The 15146-nt window shown below is 40.0% G+C and overlaps 1 protein-coding gene across 1 annotated transcript in view; it reads left to right on the top strand.

The window, feature by feature from the left end:
• The window catches only part of LOC125485048 (T-cell immunomodulatory protein-like), a 51326-nt gene that overhangs the window by 4428 nt on the left and 31752 nt on the right, over positions 1 to 15146 (top strand). Inside the window, exons 2-4 of the mRNA XM_048605983.1 lie at positions 11369 to 11447; positions 11536 to 11672; positions 12673 to 12730. Coding sequence (XP_048461940.1) covers positions 11369 to 11447; positions 11536 to 11672; positions 12673 to 12730 — 274 coding nt within the window. The remainder of the gene's footprint in view (positions 1 to 11368; positions 11448 to 11535; positions 11673 to 12672; positions 12731 to 15146) is intronic.

Here is a 15146-nt window from a genome sequence, read left to right on the forward strand (position 1 = left end):
TATTTGGAAAGGCAAGAACTGATTAGGGATAGTCAACATGACTTTGTGTGTGGGAAATCATGTCTCTCTAACTTGATTCAGTTTTTTAAAGAAGTAACAAAAAGGATTCTTGAGGGCAGAGTGGTGGAGGTGATCTATATGGACTTCAGGAACGTATTCAACAAGGTTCCACATGGTAGGCTCATTAGCATTTTAGATCACATGGAATACAGGGAAAACTAGCTATTTGGTAACAGAACTGGCTCGAAGATTGAAGACAGAGGGAGGTGGTGGAGGGTTGTTTTTCAGACTGGAGGCCTGTGACCAGTGGTATGCTACAAGGATTGCTGCTGGATCAACTGCTTTTTGTCATTTTTATATAAATGATTTGGATATGAACATAGGAGGTATAGTTAGTAAATTTGCATATGAGACCAAAATTGGAGGTGTAGTGGACAGTGAGGAAGGTTACTTCAGAGTACAATGGGATCTTGATAATATGGGCCAATGGACTGCAGAGTGGCAGATGGAGTTTAATTTGGGTAAATGTGAGGTGCTACACTTTGGAAAGGCAAATCAGGGCAGGGCTTATACACCTGAAATGGTAAGGTCCTAGGGAGTGTTACTGAGCAAAGAGACCTTGGAGTGCAGGTTCATTGTTCCTTGAAAGGAGTTGCAGGCAGACAGGATAATGAAGAAGGCTTTTGGTATTCTTGCCTTTATTGGTCAGTGCATTGAATATAGGAGTTGGGAGGTTTTGTTAAGGCTGTGCAGGACATTGGTTAGGCCACTACTGGACAAATGTGCTCAATTCTTGTCTCCCTGCTATAGGAAGGATGTTGCGAAACTTGAACCGATTCAGAAAAAATTTAAAAGGGTGTTGCCAGGGTTGAAGGGTTTGAGCTATTGGGAGAGGCTGAATAGGCTGGGACTATTTTTCCTGGAGCGTCGGAGGCTGAGAGGTGACCTTATAGAGGTTTATAAAATCATGACGGCACAGTTAAGGTAGATAGACAAGATCTTTTCCCCAGAGTAGGGGAGTCAAAAACTAGAGGGCATATGTTTAAGGTGAGAGGGTGAAGATTTAAAAGGGATCTAAGGGGCAACTTCTTCATACAAAGGGTAATGCGTGTATGGAATTAGCTGCCGGAGAAAGTAGTGGAGACTGGTACAATTACAACATTGAAAAGGCATCTGGTTGTGTATATGTCAAGGAAGGGTTTAGAGGGATATGGGCCAAATGCTGGCAAATGGGACTAGATTTATTTCGAATATCCGGTCGGCATGGACGATTTGGACCAAAGGGTCTCGCTGACTGTATAACACTTGTAAAAAATGTCTTGAAGTAGTGAAAAATTCAACCAGAAAGCAATGGTGTCCTTATTTTATAATTAGCTAAAAAAGGAAAAGTGCAATAACGCACAAGCACAAGATTTCCAGTGCAGAGAAAGGCCGTTCCATGTATTGCATCTGTGCCCTTTTTCTTTAGAATAATTTAAAGCATTCCCCTGCCCCACTTTCTCTTCCAATGAAACTGTTTCTTCTCCTTCAAATATATATTTAATTTTCCTCAGAAAAAGTTCAGTGATCCCTGAATCAATTATTTCCTGTGGTAATGCATTCTGTGCTTCACCAACCTTCTGCAATGAAGGTATTTCTGTAACCTTTCTCCTTACTCTGTGACCATTTTCACAGAGTGACCATTTTCACATTCCTTCCACATGCACTCACAACTAGCTTCACCCCTGTCTGATTTCTCAGTCAAAGGTTATGATGTTTCCCTTTAAAAACCGAAATAATTGCAGATACTGTAAATCAGGAACAAAAACAGAAGTTGCTGGAAAAGCTCAGCTGGCCTCGTAGTGTCTGTGAAGAAAAAAAATCAGTTAACGTTTCAGGCCTAGTGATCCTTCCTCAGAACTGATGGTGGCTGGGAAAATGTCAGTTTATATGCAGAAAATAGGTGGGGTGGGGTAGGGAGTAAACGACAGGATAGAGCCTAAAGGCAGAGAAGAACAGTTGGACAGACAAAGGAATTGATAACGATCAGGCTGGGAGGGTGAATAGTTATTAATGGACACTACTAGTGACTAACAATAGGTGGTGTGTAATGGCAGAGACAGTAAGAACTGCTGATGCTGGAGTCAGAGATAACACCGTGTGGTGCTGGAGGAACATAGCAGGCCAGGCAGCATCAGAGGAGCGGGAAAGCTGACGTTTCGGGTCAGGACCCTTCTTCAGAAATGGCTGCCTGGCCTGCTGAGTTCCTCCACCTTCACACTGTGTGTAATGGCAGGCTATGTGATAACAACGTTATCAACGAAGGATAAATTGGAAAACAATCTGCTGAAGCACCTCTTGATGTCCTTTGGGTTAATGTAAATCATTTACGTATTTTAAGTTTATTCTCAGTTTTTCATCCCTGGCGTAATTCTGCTGAATGTTCACTAATCTCTGTAACTTTAACATCCCTTCTACAATGGGGCTCCCAGAATACCATCTATTCCTTTAACTCTGGTCTAACCAATGTTACCATGACTTTGCTAACTCTGTAATCTATTGTTATTTATGTTTTAAAAATCATTTTGACTTTCTTGAATTCGTTGATATACACTCAAACGTCGAGAGAATTATATATTGAAATCCTGGGTTTGTCTGTTTATTCTAATCCTTCACTGCCTTTTGCTCTGTGTATATTCTGTGTATATTTCTGAAGGGTCTAGGCCCGAAACGTCAGCTTTCCTACTCCTCTGATGCTGCTTGGCCTGCTGTGTTCATCCAGCTCTACACCTTGTTATCTCTATATTCCCATTCCTTGTTTTTCATACCAGTATGCATTGTTTCTTTGTTAATCAAACTGAGTAGGATCATCCATCTTTCTACCTATTCTGCTAACTAAGCTTTTTCCTGAAGACCTTTACAGCTCTTTTTGCTACTTTACAACCTGCCTACTTTTGCATGCGCAAATTTTGAGATTGTGTTTATTATTAACAACCTTGTTCATGGAGTACAGGCAACCTGTTGGAGTATATTAATCAAGTGTATCAGTAAGAAAGGCATCAAAGAGTTTGCGCAGTAGATTACCTTGTTTGTGTTTGTAATTTGACGGAGCTGAAAGAAGGAGTTGATAGTGATGACATGGGTTTTTGGATGAAAGCTCAACGTTGTCATAGAGATGTACAGCAAGGAAACAGATCCTTCTGTCCAACTTGTCCATGCCAACCAGATAACCTAAATAAGTCTAGTCTCATTTGCTAGCATTTGGCTCATTTCCCTCTAAACCCTTCCTATTCATTTACCCATCCAGGTGGCTTTTCAATGTTGTAATTGTACCAGTCTCCACTACTTTCTCCGGCAGCTAATTCCATACACGCATTACCCTTTGTGTGAAGAAGTTGCCCCTTAGATCCCTTTTAAATCTTCACCCTCTCACCTTAAACATATGCCCTCTAGTTTTTGACTCCCCTACTCTGGGGAAAAGATCTTGCCTATCTACCTTAACCGTGCCGTCATGATTTTATAAACCTCTATAAGGTCACCTCTCAGCCTCCGACGCTGCAGGAAAAATAGTCCCAGCCTATTCAGCCTCTCCCAATAGCTCAAACCCTTCAACCCTGGCAACACCCTTTTAAATTTTTTCTGAATCGGTTCAAGTTTCACAGCATCCTTCCCATTGTAGGGAGACCAGAATTACACGCAGTATTCCAAAAGTGGCCTAACTAATCTCCTGTACGGCCACAACATGATCTCCCAACTCCTATATTCAATGCACTGACCAATAAAGGCAAGCATATCAAACGCCGCTTTTACTATCCTGTCTATTTGTGACTCCCCTTTCAAGGAACTGTGAACCTGCACTCCATGGTCTCTGTTCACCAACATTCCCCAGGACCTTACCATTACATGTGTAAGTCGTGCCCTGATTTGCCTTTCCAAAATGTAGCAACTCCTATTTGTCTAAATTAAACTCCATTTGCCACTCCTCGGCCCATTGGCGCATCTGAGCAAGATCCCATTGTACTCTGAGGTCACCTTTTGTTTTTCTTTATTCATTCATGGGATGAGGGCATTGCTGAATAGGCAGCACTTATTGCCCCTCCCTGATTGCCCTGACGGCAGTTCGGGGTCAACCACATCGCTGTGGTTCTGGAGTCACGTGTAAGCCAGACCAGGTAAGGATGGCAGTTTCCTTCCCTAAAGGACATTAGTGAACCAGATGGATTTTTCCAACAATCGACAATGGATTCACAGTCATCATTAGATTCTTAATTCCAGATATTTATTGAATTCAAATTCCACCGTCTGCCATGTTGGGATTCGAACCCTGGTCCCCAGAACGTTTCCTGGGTTTCTGGATTAACAGTCCAGCAATAATACCATTAGGCCATTGGCTCCCCAACTTCTTCACTGTCCATTACATCTCCAATTTTAGTGTCATCGACAAACTGACTTAACTACACCTCCTATGCTCATAACCAAATCATTTTTATAAATGATGAAAAACAGTGAACCCAGCACCAATCCTTGCAGCACACCACTGGTCACAGGCCTCCAGTCTGAAAAGCAACCCTCTACCGCCTCCCTCTGTCTTTAATCTTCGAGCCAGTCTTGTATCCAAATGGCTAGTTTTCCCTGTATTCCATGTGATCTAAAATGCTAACGAGCCTACCATGTGGAACCTTGTTGAATACGTTCCTGAAGTCCATATAGACCACCTCCACCACTCTGCCCTCAAGAATCCTTTTCGTTACTTCTTTAAAAAACTGAATCAAGTTAGTGAGATATGATTTCCCACGCACAAAGCCATGTTGACTATCCCTAATCAGTTCTTGCCTTTCCAAATACATGTAAATCCTGTCTCTGGGGATTCCCTCCAACAACTTGTCCACTACCGACGTCAAGCTTTCCAGTCCATAGTTCCCTAACTTTCCCTTACCACCTTTCTTAAACTGTGACACCACGTTTGCCAACTGAGTCTTCTGGCACCTCACCTGTGGCTATCGATGAAACAAATATCTCAGAAAGGGGCCCAGCAATCACTTCCCTAGGTTCCCACAGAATTCTAGGGTACACCTGATCAGGTCCCAGGGATTTATCCACCTTTATGCATTTTAAGCCGACCAGCACCACCACCTCTGAAATATGGACATTTTTCAAGATGTTGCTATTTATTTCCTCATGTTTTCTATCTTCCGTATCCTTCTCCACAGTAAATACTGATGCAAAATACTCATTTAGTATCTTGCCAATCTCCTGTGGTTCCACACATTGGCGGCCTTGCTGATCTTTAAGGACCCTTATTCTCTCCCTAATTACCCTTTTGTCCTTAATGTATTTGTAGAATCCTTTTAGATTCTCCTTAACCCTCTTTGCCAAAGGTATCTCATGTCTCTTTTTTTTTCATCCAGATTTCCCTCTTAAGTGTACCCCTACTGCCTTTATATCCTTCTAAGGATTCACTCGATTTCTGTTGTCTAAACGTGACGTGTGCTTCCTTCTTGTTCTTCATCAAAACCTCAATTTCTCCAGTCATCCAGCCTTCCCTACATCTACCAGCCTTGCTCTTCATCCTAACAGGAACATACTGTCACTGGAGCCTCGTTATCTCATTTCTGAAGGCTTTCCATTTTCCAGCCGTCCCTTTACCCGCAAACATCTGACCTCAGTCAATTTATGAAAGTTCTTGCCTTGGCCATCATATTAACTTTTAGATCCGGTCTACCCTTTTCCGTCATTATTTTAAAACTGATAGAATTATGGTTACTGGCCACAAAATGCTCCCCCATTGACACCTCAGTCACCTGCCCTGCCTTATTTCCCAAGAATAGGCCAGATTTTACACCTTCTCTAGTAGGTACATGCGCATACTGAATCAAAATACTTTCTTGTACACACTTAACAAATTCCTCTTCATCCAAGCCCTTAACACTGTGTGGCAGTCCCAGTCTATGTTTGAAAAGTTAAAATCCTCTACCATAACCACCCTATTATTCTGATAGATATTATGGTTGATTGGCTCGCCTGGCTGGTTCGTTGTTCCGCAGACGTTACATTACCCTGCTGGGTAATCGGTGCAATCTCTGATGAAGCGCTGTTGTGTTTTCCCACCTGGTATTTAAACTCCGGTGTCCGTTGAGTTGGATTACCTCATTTCTGGTTTTCCTTTGCAGTGGAGTGTATATATAAGGTCTAGCTCTATGTGTTTGTTGATAGCCTTCTTAGTGGAGAACCAGGCCTCTAGTAATTCCGTGCTTGTCTCTGCATGGCCTGTCCTAGGATCCTGGTGTTGCCCCAGTAGAACTGGTGGTACTCCTTATCCATGTGGATGGAGATGAGTGTGTATTGGTTGTGTCTTTTTGTTGCTAGTTGATGTTCGTGTACTCTTGTGCCTAATTTTTTTCCTGTCTGTCCAATGTAATGTTTGTCGCAGTCTTTGCAAGGAATCTTGTATATAACATTGGTTCTATCCATAGTGGGTAATGCGTCTTTGGTTCGGGTTAGCGGTTGGCATAGGGTTGATGTGGGTTTGTGTGCCACTCTGATGCCCAGTGGTCGTAGGAGTCTTGTGGTCAGTTCAGATATGTTCTTGATGTATGGTAGTGCCTTAGGGCATGCCCTATCTTCTGAGATAGTAGGAACTGCAGATGCTGGAGAATCTGAGATAACAAGGTGTAGAGCTGGATGAACACAGCAGGCCAAGCAGCATCAGAGGAGCAGGAAAGCTGATGTTTTGGGCCTAGACCCTTCTTCAGAAATGGGGGAGGGGAAGGGGGTTCTGAAATAAATAGGGGGAGGCGGATAGAAGATGGATAAAGGAGAACGTAGGTGGAGAGAGACAGACAGGTCAGAGAGGCGGGGGTGGAGCCAGTAAAGGTGAGTGTTGGTGGGGAGTTAGGGAGGGGATAAGTCAGTCCAGGGAGGACGGACAGGTCAAGGGGGCGCTTGGGGTCTGCTTTGTGGAACACCTATGCTCGGTTCGCAACAAACAACTGCACCACCCAGTCGCGAACATTTCAACTCCCCCTCCCATTCCTCAGACAACATGTCCATGCTGGGCCTCGTGCAGTGCCACAACAATGCCACCCGAATGTTGCAGGAACAGCACCTCATGTTTCGCTTGGAAGCCCTGCAGCCCAATGGTATCAATGTGGACTTCACAAGCTTCAAAATCTCCCCTCCCCCAACCACATCCCAAAACCAGCCCAGCTTGTCCCTGCCTCCCTAGCCTGCCCTTCCTTCCCACCTATCCCCTCCTCCCACCTAAAGCCCCATCCCCATCTCCTACCTACGAACCTCATCCCACCCCCTTGACACAGTACTTTACTCAGTAGGGTAATATTATGGGGACAAACTTTAATGAGCATTTTCTACTACAGAAAATTATCATCTATTATAAAGAAAATGTATTTTATTAGGGAGGACGTAGTGGGACACTTAAATTCTCAATGCAATCAGGCGGAGTCAGCAAAGGGAATTGGATATAAAAGTAGGGATGTTTTGCTACAGTTGTATAGAGCATCATTAAGAGCAAGTCTGGAGTAGTGTTTACAGTTTTGATCTCCTTATTTGAGAGAAGATACAAATGCACTAAAGTTCAGAGAAGGCTTATTTAACTAATGCCTGGGGTAGGAGAGGGGTTTTGAGGGTTACTTTATGACAAATATTTTGACTAGGTGGGCTTCTATTCGTTGGAATTTGCAAGAAAACAAGGTGATCTTAATGAATCATTTAACATCTCAATCAAGGAATGGGTCTGGGTGGGATGCTCTGAGGGTCAGTGTGGACTTATTGGGCCGAAGGGCCTGTTTGCACACTGTAGGGATTCTATGGATTCTGTCAATGGGTTCAATGCGGGAAGGGTGGGAGAGACAATAATGAGGGGACACATTTTCGGAAATAAGGGCTGTTTCGTTTAACATGATGAGATTTTTTTCTGAGAATTGTAAGTCTTTGGAATTCCCTCCCTTGTAGAGAGCGGAAGCGGGATGACTGAATATACTTAAGACAGTGATATATTTTTGACTAGCACGTAAAGTATATATTTTATTGGGGATAAGTGGAAATGTGGAATTGAGACCACAATCAGAACAGCCGTAATCTTATTGAAAACTATAATATAATAATTTAGTGATACGTAATGCAATGTAAGACAGCCAGAATCTCTTATGAGCAATTTAAGATTTCCTTTCTTCTTGAGAGATGACTAATTTGGTTTAAATGGCTGCATGAGAAATAGTTTATACATACTTTATTAAGGCATCCTGAGAATTTGTTTACGACGTTTGGCATTTGTGACAGCAGAAACTATAGTATCATGGGTGGAAAATGGCTGTTAAACGGGAAAAAGAGTTGGGGAAAATTGATATTGTTTATATTCGAGCTATGCATTCCTGGGAGTCGCTACCAGATTGACTTCCATCTTGTGTACTACTTTTACGATCTCCGTAGAGACCATATTTTTAAGAAAAATTTGACCTTTCAGTTAAAAGCTGAAGAAATAACACCTCAAGATTTCATATTTTCAAATTTTAGTGTAAGAAATAGCTGAGAAAAGTGCTGTTGGCCAAACACTGTTTTCTTTTCTTGTTAACTTTACCTTAAGCGATGAAAATAAACCATTCCTTGTCAGCTACCTTATGTCACACTCTCCATAGAATTACTGTTCATGTATCAAACAGTTTACAGTTATTCCCAACTGCCTTTTCACTTTTCCAGCTAGATCACTTCTACGCATAGAACCATCTCTCACTGTGAGAGTTACACTGCAGATCTCTTCCTCTAGCTGCAAGCTTGACAATACTTAAAATCTTCATTGAGTCCTCACAATTGGGATCTTGAATCCGAGCTGTGTTCTCAGCTAAGTTTTATATGGTGCACAATAGGGTCAGCATTTTCTCTTTTTAAAGTGCAAGCCAAGCTGGCTTTATTATTTGCTGTCTAGCTCTTAGTTGGCAGAAAATCACATGAGGCAAAACTGCAATTGAAATAGGGGAGAGAAGCCTGTAACCTGATTTCAAAATAGCTGCTTCTTCCCCATCGCAACAGGAAGCATGTTAACTTTTAACCAAAATAGAAATACTGATTAGTTTTCGATGATTCCCAATTCACTTTCACCTTAAAAGTAAGTAGGTAGTTTACAGCACCACTGTTTACAATTTGATACCTTTTGACATCTTTCTGGGACCTTGGAAAATTCAGGGTCCGTTCATCTGTGCTCAGGAATCTGTGGTCATTGTCTCCGAACCTAACACCTTCCTCTCAAAGAAACAATTATTGCTAAAAAGAGACAGAGTGGAAGCTTTTTCAATTGCACTCATGAGGACTGAGACTCCAGAAACAAAGCTTTGAAAGGGAATATAAGTTTGATTTCTTGTTTCTCAGTCCTGAGAAATGTGTGATGAAAAGTTTTGACTCTTTGAATAAGTTCAAGGCTAAAACATTGCTAATTACTCAACCTCCCCAACTTCCTGCGGTAGAAGATTCCAAGCATTCGTAGCCCTCGAGAATAAATGTCTCTTCATTTCGATTTTTAAACCAGCAACTTCATTTTCTGAAACAATGCTCGCCAGTTTTCGATTCCTCCAGCAATACGTTCTGTCGGCAACTACTCTGTCAAATCTTTCAATCTTGTATTTCAACAATGTCATCTAAATTCCAATGAAATCTGATTAACGTGCTTGACTATTGTGCATAAGATAACACTTTCATCCTAGGAATCAACTTTGCGAATCTCCTCTGAACTGCATCATAAAGGATTGAATAAGGATACCAATATTGCATGCAATATGCTGGATGTGGTCTCACTGATGTCTTTTTGTAGCAAGAGCTCCCTATTTTTAAATTTCATCTTCCTGACAATAAAATCTAACGTTCTCTTTGCCCACCGAATTGCCTGCAGTACCTGCGTGTTAACCTTTTTCTGATTTATGTAGGAGGGCACCCAAATCCTTCCGCAGCACATCATTCTGCAGTATTGTAGCAATAACATAGTTTGCTTCTCTTTTGAAAGTTCCACCCTACACCCCATTTTCTTCTATTGTTATGATACTTGTGTTGTTTTTGACAATGAAGAAAGCTGTGAAATATTTGTTCAAAATCTGCGCCATTTCCTTGCTTCCCATTTTTTTAATAAAATCACGAGGGGCAAGATAACATGAAAAGCAAGGTGGAGGATTTCAAAACTAGGGGACTTTTTTTAAGGTGAGAGGAGAAAGACTTAAAAAGGACATGAGGGGCACCTTTTTTTACACAAAGTGGTTAGTGTGTGGAACGAACTGTCAGAGGAAGTAGTGGATGCGGGTACAGTTTTAATGTTTAAAAGACACTTAGATAAATACATGAATAGGAAAGGCATGGAGGGATATGGACCAAAAGCGGGGAAGTGGAATTCCTTTGGTTTGAGAACATGGTCAGCGAGGACTAGTTGGACCGAAGGGTCTGTTTCCATTATGTACGACTCTAGGCTCATTCTTGGGGGATTCCAACATTTACTCGACCTTCTCTTTTCGCCTTTCTTTTTGTAAACTTGTAGAAACTCTTCCTATCTTTTTGTTTATGTTTCTTCTATTGAATATTACTGAAAAAAATACGAAATTTGTCAATGCTTTTCATTTTGTGCTCATCAAGACATGTTTTTAAGAACACAAATTCAAAGGGAAGTCAACAAATTTATACTGCATGAGAGGAGAGTGTTGATTGTTTGGCAGGTGGTCTCTGATTTGTAGAGGTATTTCCATGGAGAGTACACCTATTAAGTGCCAAATTTTAAATTTTGATTCAGGCGGTTGACTCTGATCAGTGCATTGCCAATGAACAGCTGTGCTTTCTTCTACATCCAGCTCATTTGCTGTTCCAAATTATTGAAGAAAGGAATACTTTGGCAGGAAGCATTGTGCACGCTGAAAGGATTGCAGCTTTGAAGGGAAAATAAGATAATTATTTGATTCAAAGGGTGATATCAGGCTCTGTAGTTTTGGATTGTCTGAGTAAAAGCCAGACCAGAAAGTTCTCTCACTAACTATTCTATGTTGGAAATTGAAATGTTTGCATGGTTAAAAGTATACGTTTGCAAAACATATTGAATATTTACCTAAGAGATTGCTATTCAATGCATTTTGAAATCATTTGAAATGATGATTTTCCAGGACCAGTCAGCTTCACCAGTTTCAATTTGCATACGCCTTCCTATAGGGATTCACTGCCAAGATTCAGTATGACACACTGTGACTTTAGGATGGATTAAAAAAATTATTATTTGTCTTTTTTGGCAATCTTGTAGGTCATTTGAGCAAGTTAAAACAAAAGCCCTCTTCCATTATAATATATCAAATTAAGCATAACAGATATTGTAATTTTATTTAATTTTGTTACATTTTCCTTTTTTTTTTAGACAATCAATTGATAATCTTGTTGGCTGATGTAAAAGCACCCTATTATAAGCCAAAACCCAAAGTGGTGCTGCAGCAGAGGTGAGTACCTATTTTGTATTACCTCTTTTTTTAATACATTTTTAAAGTAGAATGATTGATCATTTTCTTTCTCCTTTATTCCTTTCAGTGACCTGGTGATTACTAGTGTGGTACCAGGAGACTATGATGGGGACTCTCAAATGGATGTCCTACTCGCCCTTCATTCTAAGGATCACAGTGACAACACCAGCATTGTTATCTTCTGGGGAAATAATCAAACATTGGGTAAGCTTGTGCTTATTGCTAAATATACTTTGCTCTTTGCCCAAATTATATCATTCTTTCCGTATGAATCTTTCACTTTTCTTACTATGTTTCAAATTAAACCATGAAAGTAGTACACCAAACTGAGAGTTTAGAGTCAAGTATTTTGATTATTTATATTAATTTAAATGAAGAAACTTTGTTTTTAGACAAGCCTACTGCAAATTCAATGTTACTGTTTCTCTGTACAGTTTACAATCAAGATACAACTATGTAATTGAGCAAATATAATCTCAACAGGATTGTCGCAAATCATGCTACCATTGAATATTTCACTTTGATTTGGGAGACGGTGGGATGGGGAGAAAACAAGTGAATAAATGTCATTATCTTTTAAGACTTCATAAAATTTTCTTTTGAATAGATTCTGTCAAGATCTCAGGATGTCTCATTGCTTTACAGCCAATTAAGTCACTATTTGAAGTGATGTTATTGTTCTAATTTGGGAAACAGGACAGCAGCCTCCACGTAACAATGTCTCAGAAACTACAGTGTTATGATAGCTACATCGTTGTTTTTATAAATGCTAGCTGAAGAAAACTTTGGCAAGGACACAATAGAGAACTGCCTCCTCCTCCTTCAATGCTGGTCCATGGAATTTTTTTGTTTTGTTTACCTGAGAGGACAGACTGATCCTCTGTTTAATGTACCATCTAAAAGAAAGCAGCTGTAATGGTGTAATGCTCTTTCTGTACCACACTGAAGTGTCCTGCTAAATTTTGCACTCAAATTCTAGACTGGAAATTAAACCTTCAATCTTCTGATTTACGGGCAAGAATGTTACTAATTGAGCAGTAGAATTTCATTGTAGCTGGCTTCCTGAAAGTGGACCATCATAGTTCTTGCTTTGCCTGTTGATTTTGTACAACTGTAAACTTGTAAAACAGTTAAATTTTAACATTTATACTACACGAGTTTTCTGGTTGTATGTAAGTTCATTGTTTTTCTTTTTCTTTCTTAGATTCAAAACTCTTTACCAGTTTAAAGCACAGCTTTTTGGATGAACCACTAGTACTGGAGTAAGTATTCTCTTTGTCTCAACTGGTATTTGAATGTGACTACAAAACAGTGTAATTTGGTTGCTACCGTTAGCCTGTTATAATCCAAAGTAATGAAAATTATTTCTTCATGCCACCCCTTTTTAAAATTCCCTTGTGGGGAAAAAATAAAATTTGCTGAAATTTGCCTGTCAAATATTGGAATGTTTAAAAAACCTTTTTGAATAAGAATGCAAGTGTGTTGAATTGACTGATGTTTTTTGTTTTTATCTCGGTTGCTATGACTGTTGTGTTGCATATTGCCGAAGATCAAAAATAATGCTGAGTAATACTTTAGTGAGTGGGAGAAAAAAAGGGGATTTATCTACTGGGATTTTTTTTCTAAATCAGCAAATAGAAGGGTAGCAACAGCAAGTAAAATAAAAAGTGAAAATTTGGGAAGACGATGAAATTATCCACATGTCCCTTTTCCAAAATATTTTTGGATCACTGTCTTTAATTCAAAGTCCCAGATTTCTATTCATGCTAGTTCTTTTTTCCTTTTGACTATCTGAACGTACTTCCCTGCCTCATTAATTGAGACATTCTTCAGAAGTATTGAGATGTATTTAGACAAACATGTGAAACACCACAGCATTCAAGGCCTTGGGCCAAATGTTGGAAAGTGAGGTTAGAGTACATAGATGCTTCATGACTGACATGGACATCATGGGTCAAAGGATCTCTCTTCATGCTGTGAATCTCTGACTCTATTTGTACAACAACTATTGTTGATCCATTTGGTTTTGGGAGGGCCAAGTGCAGGAAGTTGGTACATTTACCCACTGAGTATTCAGTGCAACCAAGTGAACTACTCTGAATTTTATATATGTATTTTATATTATTTTTCTGTGAAGTTCAAATAGTATAATTGTGATCTAAAACAGAAAATAGCATAAACAATGCATTGATCAAAATGTTGAGGAATGATTACAGAGGGGTCTTCACGCTGATTTCCTTTGAATATTTTATTTCATTACAAGGGCTCTAATAATGAAGAAGCATGCTTGTCCATGTTGTCAAGAAAAACTATTCAGCCCTGACAGTGCTAGCAATTGTGCAAATGATAACCAGTTGGAACGTAATTCATTCTAAACAGGGAGTATAAATTATATTTTTATCTTGTTAATGTACTTTCCAATAGTCATTTTTGTAATGAATGTACCTTTTAACTTTTTGCAAATGTTGTAAAATTATTTTTGTAAATCTTCAAACAAATGTGTGAAAAGCAAAATGCTTGTTCGATGTTAACTATACTGGTTGTCGGTTATATGTAACTTGTTACGTATCCAATTGACATTGCATAAAGGTTGCTCTGCTTTCTACAATGCACTGTATTTATGAAACTTTGCCCTTCCCTCTCCTCAGAAAAAAAATTCACTTCACTTAATTTTATTTTAAAATGAAGCATGTCATAATGCAAGTTCATAAAGTAAATGTTACTTATGCTTTATGTAATTATGAGGTTGGGTATTTGTGCATCACACTGCCAGCCAAAAGTTACCAAAAAGTAGCATTTCAGAATTCTCAAACTGTTGGTTCAGCAGCAATTTAGATTCTGTTCTCATAAGTTCCTAAGGAATAGGGGAAGAATTGGGCCATCCAGCCCACCAAGTCTGCTCCACCATTCGATTTATGGCTGATGTGCTCCTCAACCCCATTTTTCTGCCTTCTCCCCGCAACCCTTCAACCCATTACCAATTAAAAATCTTTCAAACTGTCCCAGCATCCACCGCACTTTGGGGCAATGAATTCCGCAGATTCACCACCCTTTGGGAGAAGTAGTTTCTCCTCTATTCTGTTTTAGATTTGCTACCCATATCCTAAGACTATGACCTCGCGTCCTAGATTGCCCCACAAGAGGGAGCATCCGCTCCACATTTATTTTATCCATACATTTTATCATCTTGAATGCCTCAATTTGATCTCCCATCTTTCGTCTAAATTCCAGAGAGTGTATGGCTAAACTGTTCAATCTGTCTTCTTATGACAAACCCCTCATCTCTGGGATCAATCTCGTGAACCTCCTCTGAATTGCCTCCAATGCCACCACATCCTTCCTCAAATAAGGGGACCAAAACTCTGCACAATACTCCAGGTGTGTTCTCACCAATGCCAAATATTGTTGCAACAATACTTCCTTACCTTTTAATATTCTACTTCCTTTGCTATTAAAGATAACATTCCATTCACTTTCCTTATCTGCTGTACCTGAATGCTTGTTTTCTGTGACTCATGAACGAGGACACGCAGATCCATCTGCACTGGAGTACTCTGAAGTCTCCACATTTAGATAGTAGGTCACCTTCCCATTTTTCTGACCAAAATGCACGACCTTGCACTTTTCCATGTTAAACTCCATCTGCCACATTTTGGCCCACTCTCCTAACCTATCTCT

Source organism: Rhincodon typus, chromosome 15, assembly GCF_021869965.1.
Source record: "Rhincodon typus isolate 14 chromosome 15, sRhiTyp1.1, whole genome shotgun sequence".
NCBI lineage: Eukaryota > Metazoa > Chordata > Chondrichthyes > Orectolobiformes > Rhincodontidae > Rhincodon > Rhincodon typus.